Genomic DNA, 11,080 nt, shown 5'->3' with positions numbered 1-11,080 from the left:
CAACTTTTAACGACTGACCATAAATATGTAATATTTTATATTTAATTAGTATATTTAACTATCCATGGGTTTTGAAATAAACATGCATATGTATTTGTGCAAGGCAATTTCCGCATTAAAAGTTGAACCATACATTAAAAACAAATTTGCCCAGCAAAAACAAACCGGCATAGTAGGGTTGGATGATTAAATAAAAACAAATGTGAGTGTATGATTGTCGCGAGCAGGTTTAGCCAGTAATACGTAGTTTATTTTTAGTAGAATGAAAATCAAAAAAGAAACCATACCCACAGTTCAACGATTAAATTGATTAAATTAAAATGTAAACTTGAAAATCTATTGAAATTTTTAATGTTAAATAAACGTGACCAAAAGAAAGATTGATATCTTTGTTATTTTATTTCAGTTAATAATAATAATAATAGATTGGTGCTTACGTATATGTTAGTGTTTGGCCGAGCTTCTCCTCCGATTTGTGGCGTGCGCCTTGATGTTGTCACACAAAGCGGAGGGACCTACAGTTTTACGCCGACTCCGAACGGCGATTGTATTTTTATGAGAAGCTGTTTTCATGGCAGGAATACACTCGGAGGTTTGCCATTGCCTACCGAGGGGCGACCACTTTTATTTCAGCTACATATTTTAAAATTCGCAATGACGATATTGGTCGCTAAAACTCAAAAGAGCACATTTTATTTGTATATTTTTTTTTATTTATAAATGAAAATTATCTTCATGATCCCGCTTTGAAAAAAACTCATTACAACATTATTTTATGATAATAGTTCTGTTTTTCTAGGGCCAACTTATAACTTATCTGCAATGCTGCAGAATTCGTCAATCAAAAAAACTTTCAAGAACACATCAAAACAGAAAGTAAAATGGAATGTAATACTCACCACAAACATATAAGTGAAACAAACAAGAAAAATTTATATCTAAGCCGCACACCACATGCAATCATCACTACTCGGATTGACCGCATCACGCGCGCCACCTGCTTACGGCAAACGCTTCTTCAGCAAGCTCTCTAGCTTGCGTATGCGCCCACGATCGCCACCACTATTTGAAGTGCCATCTGCATTTTTTTCTGCGCCACCAGTAAAGCTACCAACGCTAAAAATAAATGCACGTTTTGGCGTAGATGTTGCAGCAGCTGTATACGGCGCATCACCGCTGTCAGTCGTGTCCTTTGACGCCGCCGTAGTAGTATTCTGATCTTCATTCGACTGCAAGTCACCTTGCGCGGGTGCAGCTCCGCTTTCGACATTTGTTGCTGCTAACTCCGGCGAGTCACTGCCTACCACAGCCACATGAGAGGCAGTGTGTTTGAATAAGTCAATCAATTGCAATTGATCCACACGCTTTACGGCTTTCATATCTAAAATTTTCTGATACTCTGCAATTGTGATGTCTGGCAGAAGTTTAAGCACTTGCTGTGTAAAGTGTGCTGGCGGTTGCACCGGCGTCATTACTACTTTAATAATCATTTCGGCACGTGTCATATCTTTGACGACTACTTTAGTATAGCTAGTGGGTGCCTTGCGATTCACACTCGAACCAATTGAAGGTAAGTCGAGTAATGCCGTTTTTAGACTATGTGTATCGAGCAAAAGTTGCTCACAACCCAGAACATTGTTAGATCCATCGGAATGCGTCAACTTACATTTGTAGAGGACACTAATGAATTTCGGAATAAATGCATTGACAAATTTATGGCAGAATTGTGTAAAATATTTGCGTGATGTGGCTAAATTGTCCCGTATAACGGGCACAGTCTGCTTGAAATTCGCGCACATGCTGTTGATGAAGCCGCTTTGACGCCGACATTGCTAATACTTTGCCACTGCACCTTGGACATGGACTGTAGTGATGGCTCACAGCCTGCTTCTAAATCTTGCACTAGTAATTGTATGCAGTTGGAGATGATGCTGGGAAGAGTGATTGAAATTAATTAATTACTTAAAGGAGTAAAAAAACTCAAAAACTTACCGATGAAAGACATCCTTCTCTTCAGACATATCAATCTTGTTAACAAAGGCAGCAGATACTTTCTCCTTTAGTTTATCTTCTAACTGTTGTACAGTTTCCAAACAGTATTCGGCGGTGGTTAGGACACAACAAATTTGGATTAAATCTTCGCGCGGGAAACGTTGTGTATCACCTTCTTTCAAAAAGTTATGGAATACTTGGCCGGCTGCCGTGGAGAGATTCTGCATATCACGCGTAAGTAAAGACATGCTTTTGCCTGGGAAGAGAACATCGAAAATGGTAAGGAACATATATAAAAATGAATTGGCAATAAAAGAATGCGTCGAAAAATCTCACCAATTGAGGCAGTAGTCGTCATCAATTTCGGCGTGCTGAATTCTAAAACTTTGCTTGCGTATTCACGTAGATATTTTTTGAAGACCAGCGCTAACTCATACATAGGTTGTTCATTGCTAAGCTGATTACATTGCACCATGCACTTTTTGTAGAATACAAATAAGTCCGCTGAACTGTGGGAGAAAAAATTTAACAAAAAAAATCTATCGCACTACTGTCTATAATCATGCACCTTGGGTACACAGTGGTTCTCGATTCTGACACTTTTAATGGCTCTTTAGCCATCTCAACAAACTTTTCCATCAACTCTGACAAATTACGATCGATACTCTTAATGTAAATACCCAGATGTGCTTTGAAGCAACTGCCGATTTGATCGTGAAATAAGCCAATTGTCGGTGGCGCATTTGGATCGATAACACCACTTTCTGGTAGTAACTTAAGAGCTGACGGCGCCAGAAGCTTTTCAGCGCCCAAAGTTACGCCGGTGAAGCGTTTCGAAAGAAGTTGCTCAAAAGCTTGAGTTTTATTAATGGCAAAGAGAAGAAGGCGCACATCTATTTCATTGCTGCGTTTTGCCATGATATGAGAGAGTTGCTCGCGTGTGAGGCGACAGAATTCGACGGTAATGCGCTCAGATACTTCCCAATCAAGTGGAAACACTGCACCGAATTTATCCTCAAAGTCTAGTAGGTGTCGCTTCAACCATGCATAGCGCTTGTCGATTTTGTCCAACCAAGCGATATCTTGGTTTTCGTGAAAGAGTTGCACATATTCCTCTAGCTGTTGAGCTGTGGAATACAAAAAAAATCAATTGAATTTACAGTCTATACATACATACGGACATATGTATGTATAACATTTTCGTACCAATAAACCATTTCAACAAATCTTTTTTGACTTTCGGATCCAACACGGAAATCACTTTACAGGCGTCTGCCAGTTGATTTAATCCCAAACGGTGTTTGTTTCCAGCACTTGTTGCTGTACTTGACTTTGTAGAAAATGCCTCTTTGAAATCGTCCGTGATTTGTTTAGCCAGAGTAACTTGAATTTTATCGACATTTTGGGAGAGATTCTAAAAACCACAATTGGTAAGAAACATTTTTTTACTTAGTTTTCGCCCATCCTTAACCTTATTACCTTACCTTGATTTCTTCGATATCAGAATACTGCTTGAAATGCTGATTTACTTCAGTAATTGCTTGCAAGGGATTAAGTATCTCCCCATACAACCGTTTTTCAATTAACTTATTTAAGCTTTCGATTCCACCAACCAACATATGCAGGTGATTTAACGTGGTTATAGCCGAAGTAAGGTTTCGTTTTGCACAATCCAATTGCTTGATGTCGCGTGTAATCTCCTTAACCATTTCCTCAGTTTTCTCAGCCCGCGTTTTTACATCTATAATATGGGCATACAATGTAGATATTACTTTTTGCGCCTCGGTCAATGCCATTTGTCCATCTTGGCCGGTATTCGTTTGGCCACGTACGACGGCGCGTATATTATCATCAATAAGTGACACTTCGCACTGCATACGCTGTATGGTCTCATCAATGCTCACCAAGGATTGTTCATTCGGAAAGAGCTGATTTATGTAATCGACTGTGTTGAAATCCGGCGAGTCCATGGGATCCTCAGTTTTTAATACCTGTAGAGAAAGCAGAGTCTCAATTGTAAATTAGGTTGCGAGTCGCACTTTCTAAGCATATGTACCTCATCGATTGCATTTTTCACGTCTTTTGTAAAATGAATTCTATTGGTTCCAACTGGCCTTATTGCATTGCCATCATCAACATTCCCTTCCAACTCAGTTTCATTCATTTTTTATGTTTTTTTTTTTTAGTTGAACGACAGGATCTTGGTAGTCCACAAGAGGCAAATCAATTCCAGGTTGTTCCTGTATTTGCCTTTTTGTGGTATATGTATGTCCGTTTCTTAATATTTTGACTTATGAACGCACCTTTTAAATGGCCAATTTCCGGATGGTTTTAAAAATTTGTTCAATTTTCGTAAAAACCGAATCCCAATGAAACAGGGAAAAATTGCATCAACACGAAACGTCATCAAAGATGAGTCAAACAGCTGATTGTCTACTGAAAAATGATGCCAGACCACAAAATTCGTTAATGTAGTGAAAAATCAAAGCAAATGATTGCATGCCAAAAATACTGAGCAAAATGTCCAAAGTGGTATTTGTAGAAAACCATGGTAAGCCATGGCAAATGATTGCATGCCAAAAATACTGAGCAAAATGTCCAAAAAGGTATTTGTAGAAAACCATGTTTTTATCATGTAGAAAACGCAGATGAGTATATTTTTTCTTTATTTATTGTGAGAAATGACTCGTATTCATTGAATTACTCAAACCTAATGAAGAAGTATCCCGTTGCGTAGCCATCGCCGTCCGCTGATAACGAGCAATATGATCCAAAGAATGCGGGAGAATTGGCCTTACAGTGTGAATTTCCAAAAGTGTTAAATTATCCAACTTTGCATATGTGCCTTCACCCTTGATGAATGCGTCAATTGAAGTGCGCAATTTAGATTCACGTATATCAAATATATCTTTGATAATCGTTCGTAGCTCTTCACATTGCGGCACATCGTCAGGTGCAGTACTCATGATCAGTTGCGCTTCGACCATGTAATGTTCGCTGGGCATTTTTGTGAAGAACCTAAGAAAGTGGTATATGAACATTCCACTTGGACATTAGTTATCTAATTCTTACTTTGATTTTTTCTCTGCCTCCTTGATTTCTTCCAACAGCTCCATGTCCATCCATTCGGGTGGCACAATGCGGCACTTCTGTTGTTTACGTAGATGTATACCAAGCCAAAGCGGCACATGGACTGGGAGACCGGCGCGGAATGGTCCAACACTGCCCGATATCAAATGCAAAGGATCGAATGAAAAGTTTGGTACAATGCCAATGGTGGACTTCTCCCCAATAAATTCAATAACACAAGGCTCCATTGCTGTTTCAATTATTTACTTTTCGCTATGATACGCAGCTGATTTGTTCATGTTTTGCCGCCAAATTTGTAAACAAAAAAATACAGGGTGGAAAAATCAGAATAGAGGGAAGAAAGTGTTCGGAAGGGTATTTTAATTGCAAGCAGGGCTGCCACTCCGGTAAATTATTACCAAAATTGGTAGAATAAATCTCGTTTGAAAAGCAAATACATTGGCCCGTAGTCATAGTCAAAATAAAGTAGACTTTAAAGTTAGTTGCAGCTTTTTTGACAGATATCCCATTGAAAATTATGTCAAAAAGCTGCAACTAACTTTAAAGTCGACTTAATTTTGACTATGACTACGGGCCATACAATATACGAATGTCTTCTCAGAATAAGGGCACAAAATAGATGTAGTATTTAACCAGATCACGCGCTATGTGTTTGGGCTAGCAAAATATGAGCATATTTCCGCTTGAGGAACGCTCCTACTTGGCTGCAAAATTTTTAAATATCTTAAAGCTAGAAATTGTATATTCCTTTTTCGTCTCATGACGGAGAAGGCACCCAAATTTCTATATGAAAAACTAACGCTCCCGAAATCACCTCGAGTAAAGAACTTGACTGTTCCTACCTACAATTATCTCAGCTCTGCACGGCTATTCTTTGTCAATACTATCCGGAACTCTGGAACTCTATCCCATCTCATATTCGCAGTAGTTTAAACTAGTGTTGGGAAGTATCGAGTACTTTTGAGGATCGAGTTCTCTGGTATCGATACTTTTAAGGATCGGGTATTTTGCAGAGTACTGAGTATTTTCATTTTCGTTGTTGGTGTTTCCGGCAGGGTAGGAGTGTGATGTAATGTGGAATGATTTTCCGTCATCGCTTGTCAAATTTGGTTTGGATGCAAACCGGTTTCGGCGTTGTGCCATCTTCAGTGTCATTTCGTTCTGAATAGTTTCTGTTTGTCCGTCACTATTTACGCCGTGCTAAATCGGTTCTTAGTTAGGTACGTCTCAGCGGATTATATTCTTTCGTTCAACCAGTGGTTTTTGTTCTGTGCATACATGCTCAGGTAGAAACCAGCTGCTCACTTTTTCTTTATTAATTGTTGCATGGATTCGCAAATTACGCCAAATGGCTAACTGTACTGGATACAAGTATTGTACTTGAAAATTATTGAAACTGCAAATTGAATGCAATCATTTCTGAATACCGTTAAATGTAAATAAAAGTCTCAAGTCTATTCGACACTTAGTACTGAGTACTTTGAATCGATCCTGAGTACATGTATCAAAGCGATTATTGGAACAGAGTATTTTTGAGTACTGAGTACTTTCGAGTTCTTTTAAGTTCTGAGTGCTTTCGAAGTATTTTCGAGTTCTTTGGAGTATTCAGTATCGATACTTTTAAAAATCGGGTGCTGTCGATCCTTTTGAGAATCGAGTTCTGAGTACTTTCGGTATCGATACTGTCCAACAGTAGTTTAAACAAAAGCAACTGTAAAAATGTTCTGTTAGCGTTAGCTTCACTTCAGTCCTTGAGAAGTGCTCTCTATGTACTCGTTTAATTAAGTCTTATTTTATGTGTATGTCCTGGAATCGGAGAACTTACTTAAAAATACTGCTTTCTTTGTTACTTATCTAATGTTACTTTTATTTAGTCTTAAGTAAATTTGGCTGTTTTAATTATATGTATGTTATGAATATTTTGTTGCGCTATAAAAGATCTTTCTTCTGATCTTATTGTGCTAATGATTTGATTAATAAATGAAATGAAAAATACATACATTTAGGCATTACTTAATTAAATTAAATTAAATATGTAAGTATGTATATCGATAGAAGGCGAACATATCGTGCTCCATTCAAAACAAATTTTACTGGAATCTTTAGGTTTTGATTGTCTAAACCTTTTATGTTTATTTAAATAAAAAGAAAAAATGGACAGGTTTGTATTTACACACAATGATTAAAAAAAAAATTATTAAAAAAATCACCGCCAGTTTTTATAAATGGCAATTGTTAAATGAAAAAAAAAACACAAAAGACCGGCGGCAAAAATAAATAAATAAATACATATATTTTTTAACCAACGGGAATGTTGAGCTGCACATTGTTGGTTATACTAAAATTCCATGGGCTAGAAAACTGCATAAATGGTTCTAAAAATTCAGAACTCTAAATAACTTGTTTCAAATGTAACTAGCTTGAGACTTTAGTTTTTATAGGTTTAGTTAAAGCGCAAACAATATTCTTATACAAATAAAAATTGCAAAAAATGTTTACCCTTTTGAGTCACTGTATTAGCTTATAATAACTCCAATTGAAGCTTTTTTAATAATGAAGTTGAAAAAAGTTATTGGTAGATATTTTCCAGATTTGGAAATTTTTTCTAATTGGTGGGTAAATATTTTTTTCGTCAGTGGCAACCCTGATTTCAAGGTAAATTGGAATTGAAATGTACTTTTTTACGACGATATTGAAAATCCCTATTTTTGACGTTAACGAAAAGTTAAACATCTTGTGGCTTCCATTATTTGTCGTTTTATTTTGATAATAAATAGATTTTTTTTTTCTACAAAACATCCAAAAACACGATATGTATGTCCACAAAAATTTAAACATATATAAAGATTCTCGGGCAATACTTTCAACCTCTTATAAAATATTCATAATATTAAGATACATGCAAGTTCAATTAATGATAACATAAATTCGTAAATACAATTGACAATACACAATTTAAATAGAAATTATTTCGAGTTAAATATAAATATCGTTACCTTAGTTCACAAACCCCATAACCAACACTTTTTTCGAAACTGCGTTTTTCATAGATTTTGGTAGGATATAATCAACGACACCTTCAATACAAATTCTAAAGTTCAAGTACCAAAAACAAGAGTTGCATGCCACTTTTTAAAAAACCTATCTGTTTTTGATATTACTTTTATGTTGTTGTTGTTGTAACCGCATACAAATTCCCCAAAGAGTTTTTGGGGAGTGTTGCTGAAGTGACAGTCCTTGGCCAGATATAAGTCTGGGTCGTTTCGGTTACGTAGACCCGACTGCCGTGGGAACATTTATATAATGTTTTTTTGGTTCCCCTGTAAAATAAAAATTTGGTTGGTTAGGGCCTTTGTGAATTACGGTAACGATATGTAGTTCAATCTACCACTATACGCACATACTTGCATGCATATCGCCCGTTTACCCAAAAAAACTGTCACTAGTCAAAAAACGAGATTTTTCAGGAGACACCTTTAAGGCTTGCTCTTGAGTTGTGACCAGGGTGTATTAACAAGGTAGGTGTGATTGGTTGTAACCAAAATGTATTCAACAAAGTGTGATTGAGTTTGGCATTGCTCTCAGAAGAACCAAAAAAATTGAAAAAATTGTGTATGAATTTTGAATCGATTTTTTATATTTTTGGCCTAATAGTACCTTAAAGGAGAGCCTACCTGAGTTGTCAAACACACCTTGTTTAATAGGCCTTGGTAGTGACAGTCTTTTAGTAAATGAGCGATATGCATAAACATACATAAATACATACATATATGTATATAATGCATTTGCAAGTAATATCAAGACGATGAAATAATTGCAACTGTATGCATGTTCGTACTATGAATGTACACTGCATACATATTAGTTTATAAACAAGTGCACTTTTTTTCCTTAGATGCTATATAATATAAAAAATATGTATGCGAACACTATGCGCTATTTTCTACATATGTATTAGAGTGGTCCAAAACCAATAAAGTCGGAATTTTAATGCCGCCACTCCCCGAAAATCAAAAAATATTTAGGGAGTGCTCAAAGCGCTCAAAGTTTTCCATGGATTTTATATGGGGGAAAACTACTTTTTGTAGAAATGGTATAGAATTCTTGAAAATCAATATTTTTCGATCGGAAAACTCTGGTTCTCTTCAAAAGACTTCCAATATTAATATCCAATTGTTTAATAACCACTTTTTAATTCTAAAGATTTTTTATTGGTCCCGCATTACATTTTCTGGGGGTTTTGGCGGACCTATAAAATATAGTTACCTGAAAAAATGGTTAAAGAAAAAATTGAGCATTATTACTGGGAATCTCCTGAAGAGAAACAAAGTTTTCCGTCCGAAAAATATTGATTTGCAAGAATTCTATACCATTTCTACGAAGAGTGGTTTTTTCTCCCATACTCCCTAAATTTCTTTTGATTTCAAAATAAAAAGATAGGGGTATATCTTTTTTGGTATAGAACAATCCTAGGGGTGGCGGCATTAAAATTTCGACTACTTTTTCACATGCATTTTTTGACCACCCTAATATGTATGCATGTGCACTATTTTTCAATATTTTATATATGAATGTATGAATGCATATATTATTTATATAGTTTCAGTGCGCGGATCCAGCTTGTGAATGGCCTGGATAAGTGTAGGACAATTTTTTATATTAATGCCCTTTTTAGACATTTCCTCGAGACGATCAGTTAGCGGCTTTTGATCCAAACCCCGCTGCCACCTAAAAAATACATTTTTTAATAACTCAATTTAGAAGAACTGGAAATGTTTCGTCTACTCACCAAAGATGTGTGCATGTGTGTAGTAATGGAATATATAATTGTAGGAGATCAATGTCACACAATGTATCGTAACGGCTCAGCGCCAACGTTGCCCAGCGTTCGGCCGAATGATGCGGCACCGGTGACATGGTGCAGGCAGCAACAAGACGACACAAAATTAATAGGACAGCCCGGGAACGATCCATGAAAATTTTATTTAGTAACCGAAAACAATTTTCTAGCAATGGAATAGCCATTTCGTTGCGACGCTCGTCCAAGAGTTGACATGCCTTGGCTAGTTCGTGATCTTGAAGAAAGTGTAAAAACGCAGGCGTGTCGCGTAATGTACTGCAACTGACGACATGACTGAGGAATGTCTCAAAGGCAGCACTACGTTCTGCTATTAAATCAGCCGAAAAATTTCCAACAAGGACCTTATTGGGAAAATACAATGAAGACATCTTAGTTGGAAACTCCTTTTTAAGACTATTGTAGAGATTTCGAAAGTCCGTATAGCGACGTTGTATGCTTGCAGGTTGTGGATCGATAATGGAAGAGTCTTGACGCACAGACAATTCATAGACCACATATCGTTTCACATTAAGATCCTCACCATCAGGAGGCATTATACGAGCTAGTTGGATTTCAAAGCGTAATAGAGTAGATCCGTCGTTCGGCAAATTAGGTGGCGTTGTGGAGGCAGGGCGTTCCCATAAATCTGTGACGGAAATAAAAAATATATTTCTATAAGCTAAAACAATTGATATCTATGTACATGTGCATGTAGGTAACCGACCTTTTTGTGCGGCTTTTGAAGCGACATCTTGTATAGCTAGCGAAGCGGATTCTATAGTTTCCGGACTTTCGAGCTCTTCGGTATTATCGCTTATACCGACAGAGTGCACTTGTGTCCTTCTGGCCATTGCTGCGCGCACTTAGAAATTATTATACTAATTCGTTTTAATTAAAAGTAACAATCGCTAAATCACTAAATGTAAAGTTAATTAGAAATAGTTCTTTGTTTCGAAGAAATTCTCAATTAGTATAAAAGCTCACGTAAAAAATAATAACGCTTTTGCTGATCATTTATAACTTACTCGCTGTTGATATAAAACCTGGTTGTTTTTTGTTGTTTTCTTAGCTGGCTTCAGTAAAGAGTTAATGTGCCGACTGTAACAAATTAAAATTATTCATCTCACCTAAAATAAATGAATTATATTTTTTTTTTTT

The 11,080-nt window shown here is 36.5% G+C and overlaps 3 protein-coding genes across 6 annotated transcripts; all 3 read right to left on the bottom strand.

Moving 5' to 3' along the window:
- Positions 1-728: 728 nt before the first annotated feature.
- On the bottom strand, positions 729-4,179 carry LOC108369425 (vacuolar protein sorting-associated protein 53 homolog). Its single transcript, XM_017624527.1, is given in 8 exon segments — positions 729-1,822; positions 1,825-1,931; positions 1,993-2,248; positions 2,329-2,501; positions 2,561-3,119; positions 3,199-3,406; positions 3,477-3,983; positions 4,049-4,179. Coding segments are annotated over 8 exon segments (2,739 nt in total). The 5' UTR covers positions 4,157-4,179; the 3' UTR covers positions 729-1,001.
- On the bottom strand, positions 4,165-5,498 carry Psf2 (DNA replication complex GINS protein PSF2-like protein). Its single transcript, XM_017624528.1, has 2 exons — positions 5,065-5,498; positions 4,165-5,010 (listed from the first exon to the last, which is right to left on the bottom strand). Exons 1-2 carry the CDS (start codon positions 5,307-5,309, stop codon positions 4,662-4,664), a joined length of 594 nt encoding a protein of 197 aa, XP_017480017.1. The 5' UTR covers positions 5,310-5,498; the 3' UTR covers positions 4,165-4,661.
- Positions 5,499-9,378: 3,880 nt separating this feature from the next.
- Snx21 (Sorting nexin 21) lies at positions 9,379-11,074 on the bottom strand. Of its 4 annotated transcripts, none has more exons than XM_017624537.1 (4): positions 10,948-11,074; positions 10,647-10,866; positions 9,872-10,568; positions 9,379-9,810 (listed from the first exon to the last, which is right to left on the bottom strand). In XM_017624537.1, the coding sequence occupies exons 2-4, from the start codon at positions 10,771-10,773 to the stop codon at positions 9,675-9,677; spliced, it is 960 nt and encodes a 319-aa protein (XP_017480026.1). In that variant the 5' UTR covers positions 10,774-10,866; positions 10,948-11,074; the 3' UTR covers positions 9,379-9,674. The 4 variants fall into 4 exon arrangements, with proteins under 4 accessions (XP_017480026.1, XP_017480027.1, XP_017480028.1 ...); XM_017624538.1 differs by having other exon boundaries at positions 10,647-10,838; XM_017624539.1 differs by having other exon boundaries at positions 10,647-10,800.
- Between the last annotated feature and the right edge of the window lie 6 nt (positions 11,075-11,080).

This window comes from Rhagoletis zephyria, unplaced genomic scaffold (genome assembly GCF_001687245.7).
Source record: "Rhagoletis zephyria isolate East Lansing unplaced genomic scaffold, Rhagoletis_zephyria_1.1 Rzeph_scaffold_03664, whole genome shotgun sequence".
Classification (NCBI taxonomy): Eukaryota; Metazoa; Arthropoda; class Insecta; order Diptera; family Tephritidae; genus Rhagoletis; species Rhagoletis zephyria.
The sequence above is the reverse complement of the archived record's forward strand: the minus strand, read 5'-3'. Positions and strand labels throughout refer to the sequence as shown.

What these genes read in the sequence shown, in the direction of transcription:
- Psf2 (XM_017624528.1), bottom strand. Translation starts at nt 5,309, where the DNA reads ATGGAGCCTTGTGTTATTGAATTTATTGGGGAGAAGTCCACCATTGGC. An exon ending in GAGGCAGAGAAAAAATCAAA is followed by an intron (nt 5,011 to 5,064) that starts GTAAGAATTAGA and finishes CCACTTTCTTAG; the next exon opens with GTTCTTCACAAAAATGCCCA.
- Snx21 (XM_017624536.1), bottom strand. An exon ending in TTCAAAAGCCGCACAAAAAG is followed by an intron (nt 10,569 to 10,646) that starts GTCGGTTACCTA and finishes TTTCCGTCACAG; the next exon opens with ATTTATGGGAACGCCCTGCC. An exon ending in CACACATGCACACATCTTTG is followed by an intron (nt 9,811 to 9,871) that starts GTGAGTAGACGA and finishes TGTATTTTTTAG; the next exon opens with GTGGCAGCGGGGTTTGGATC.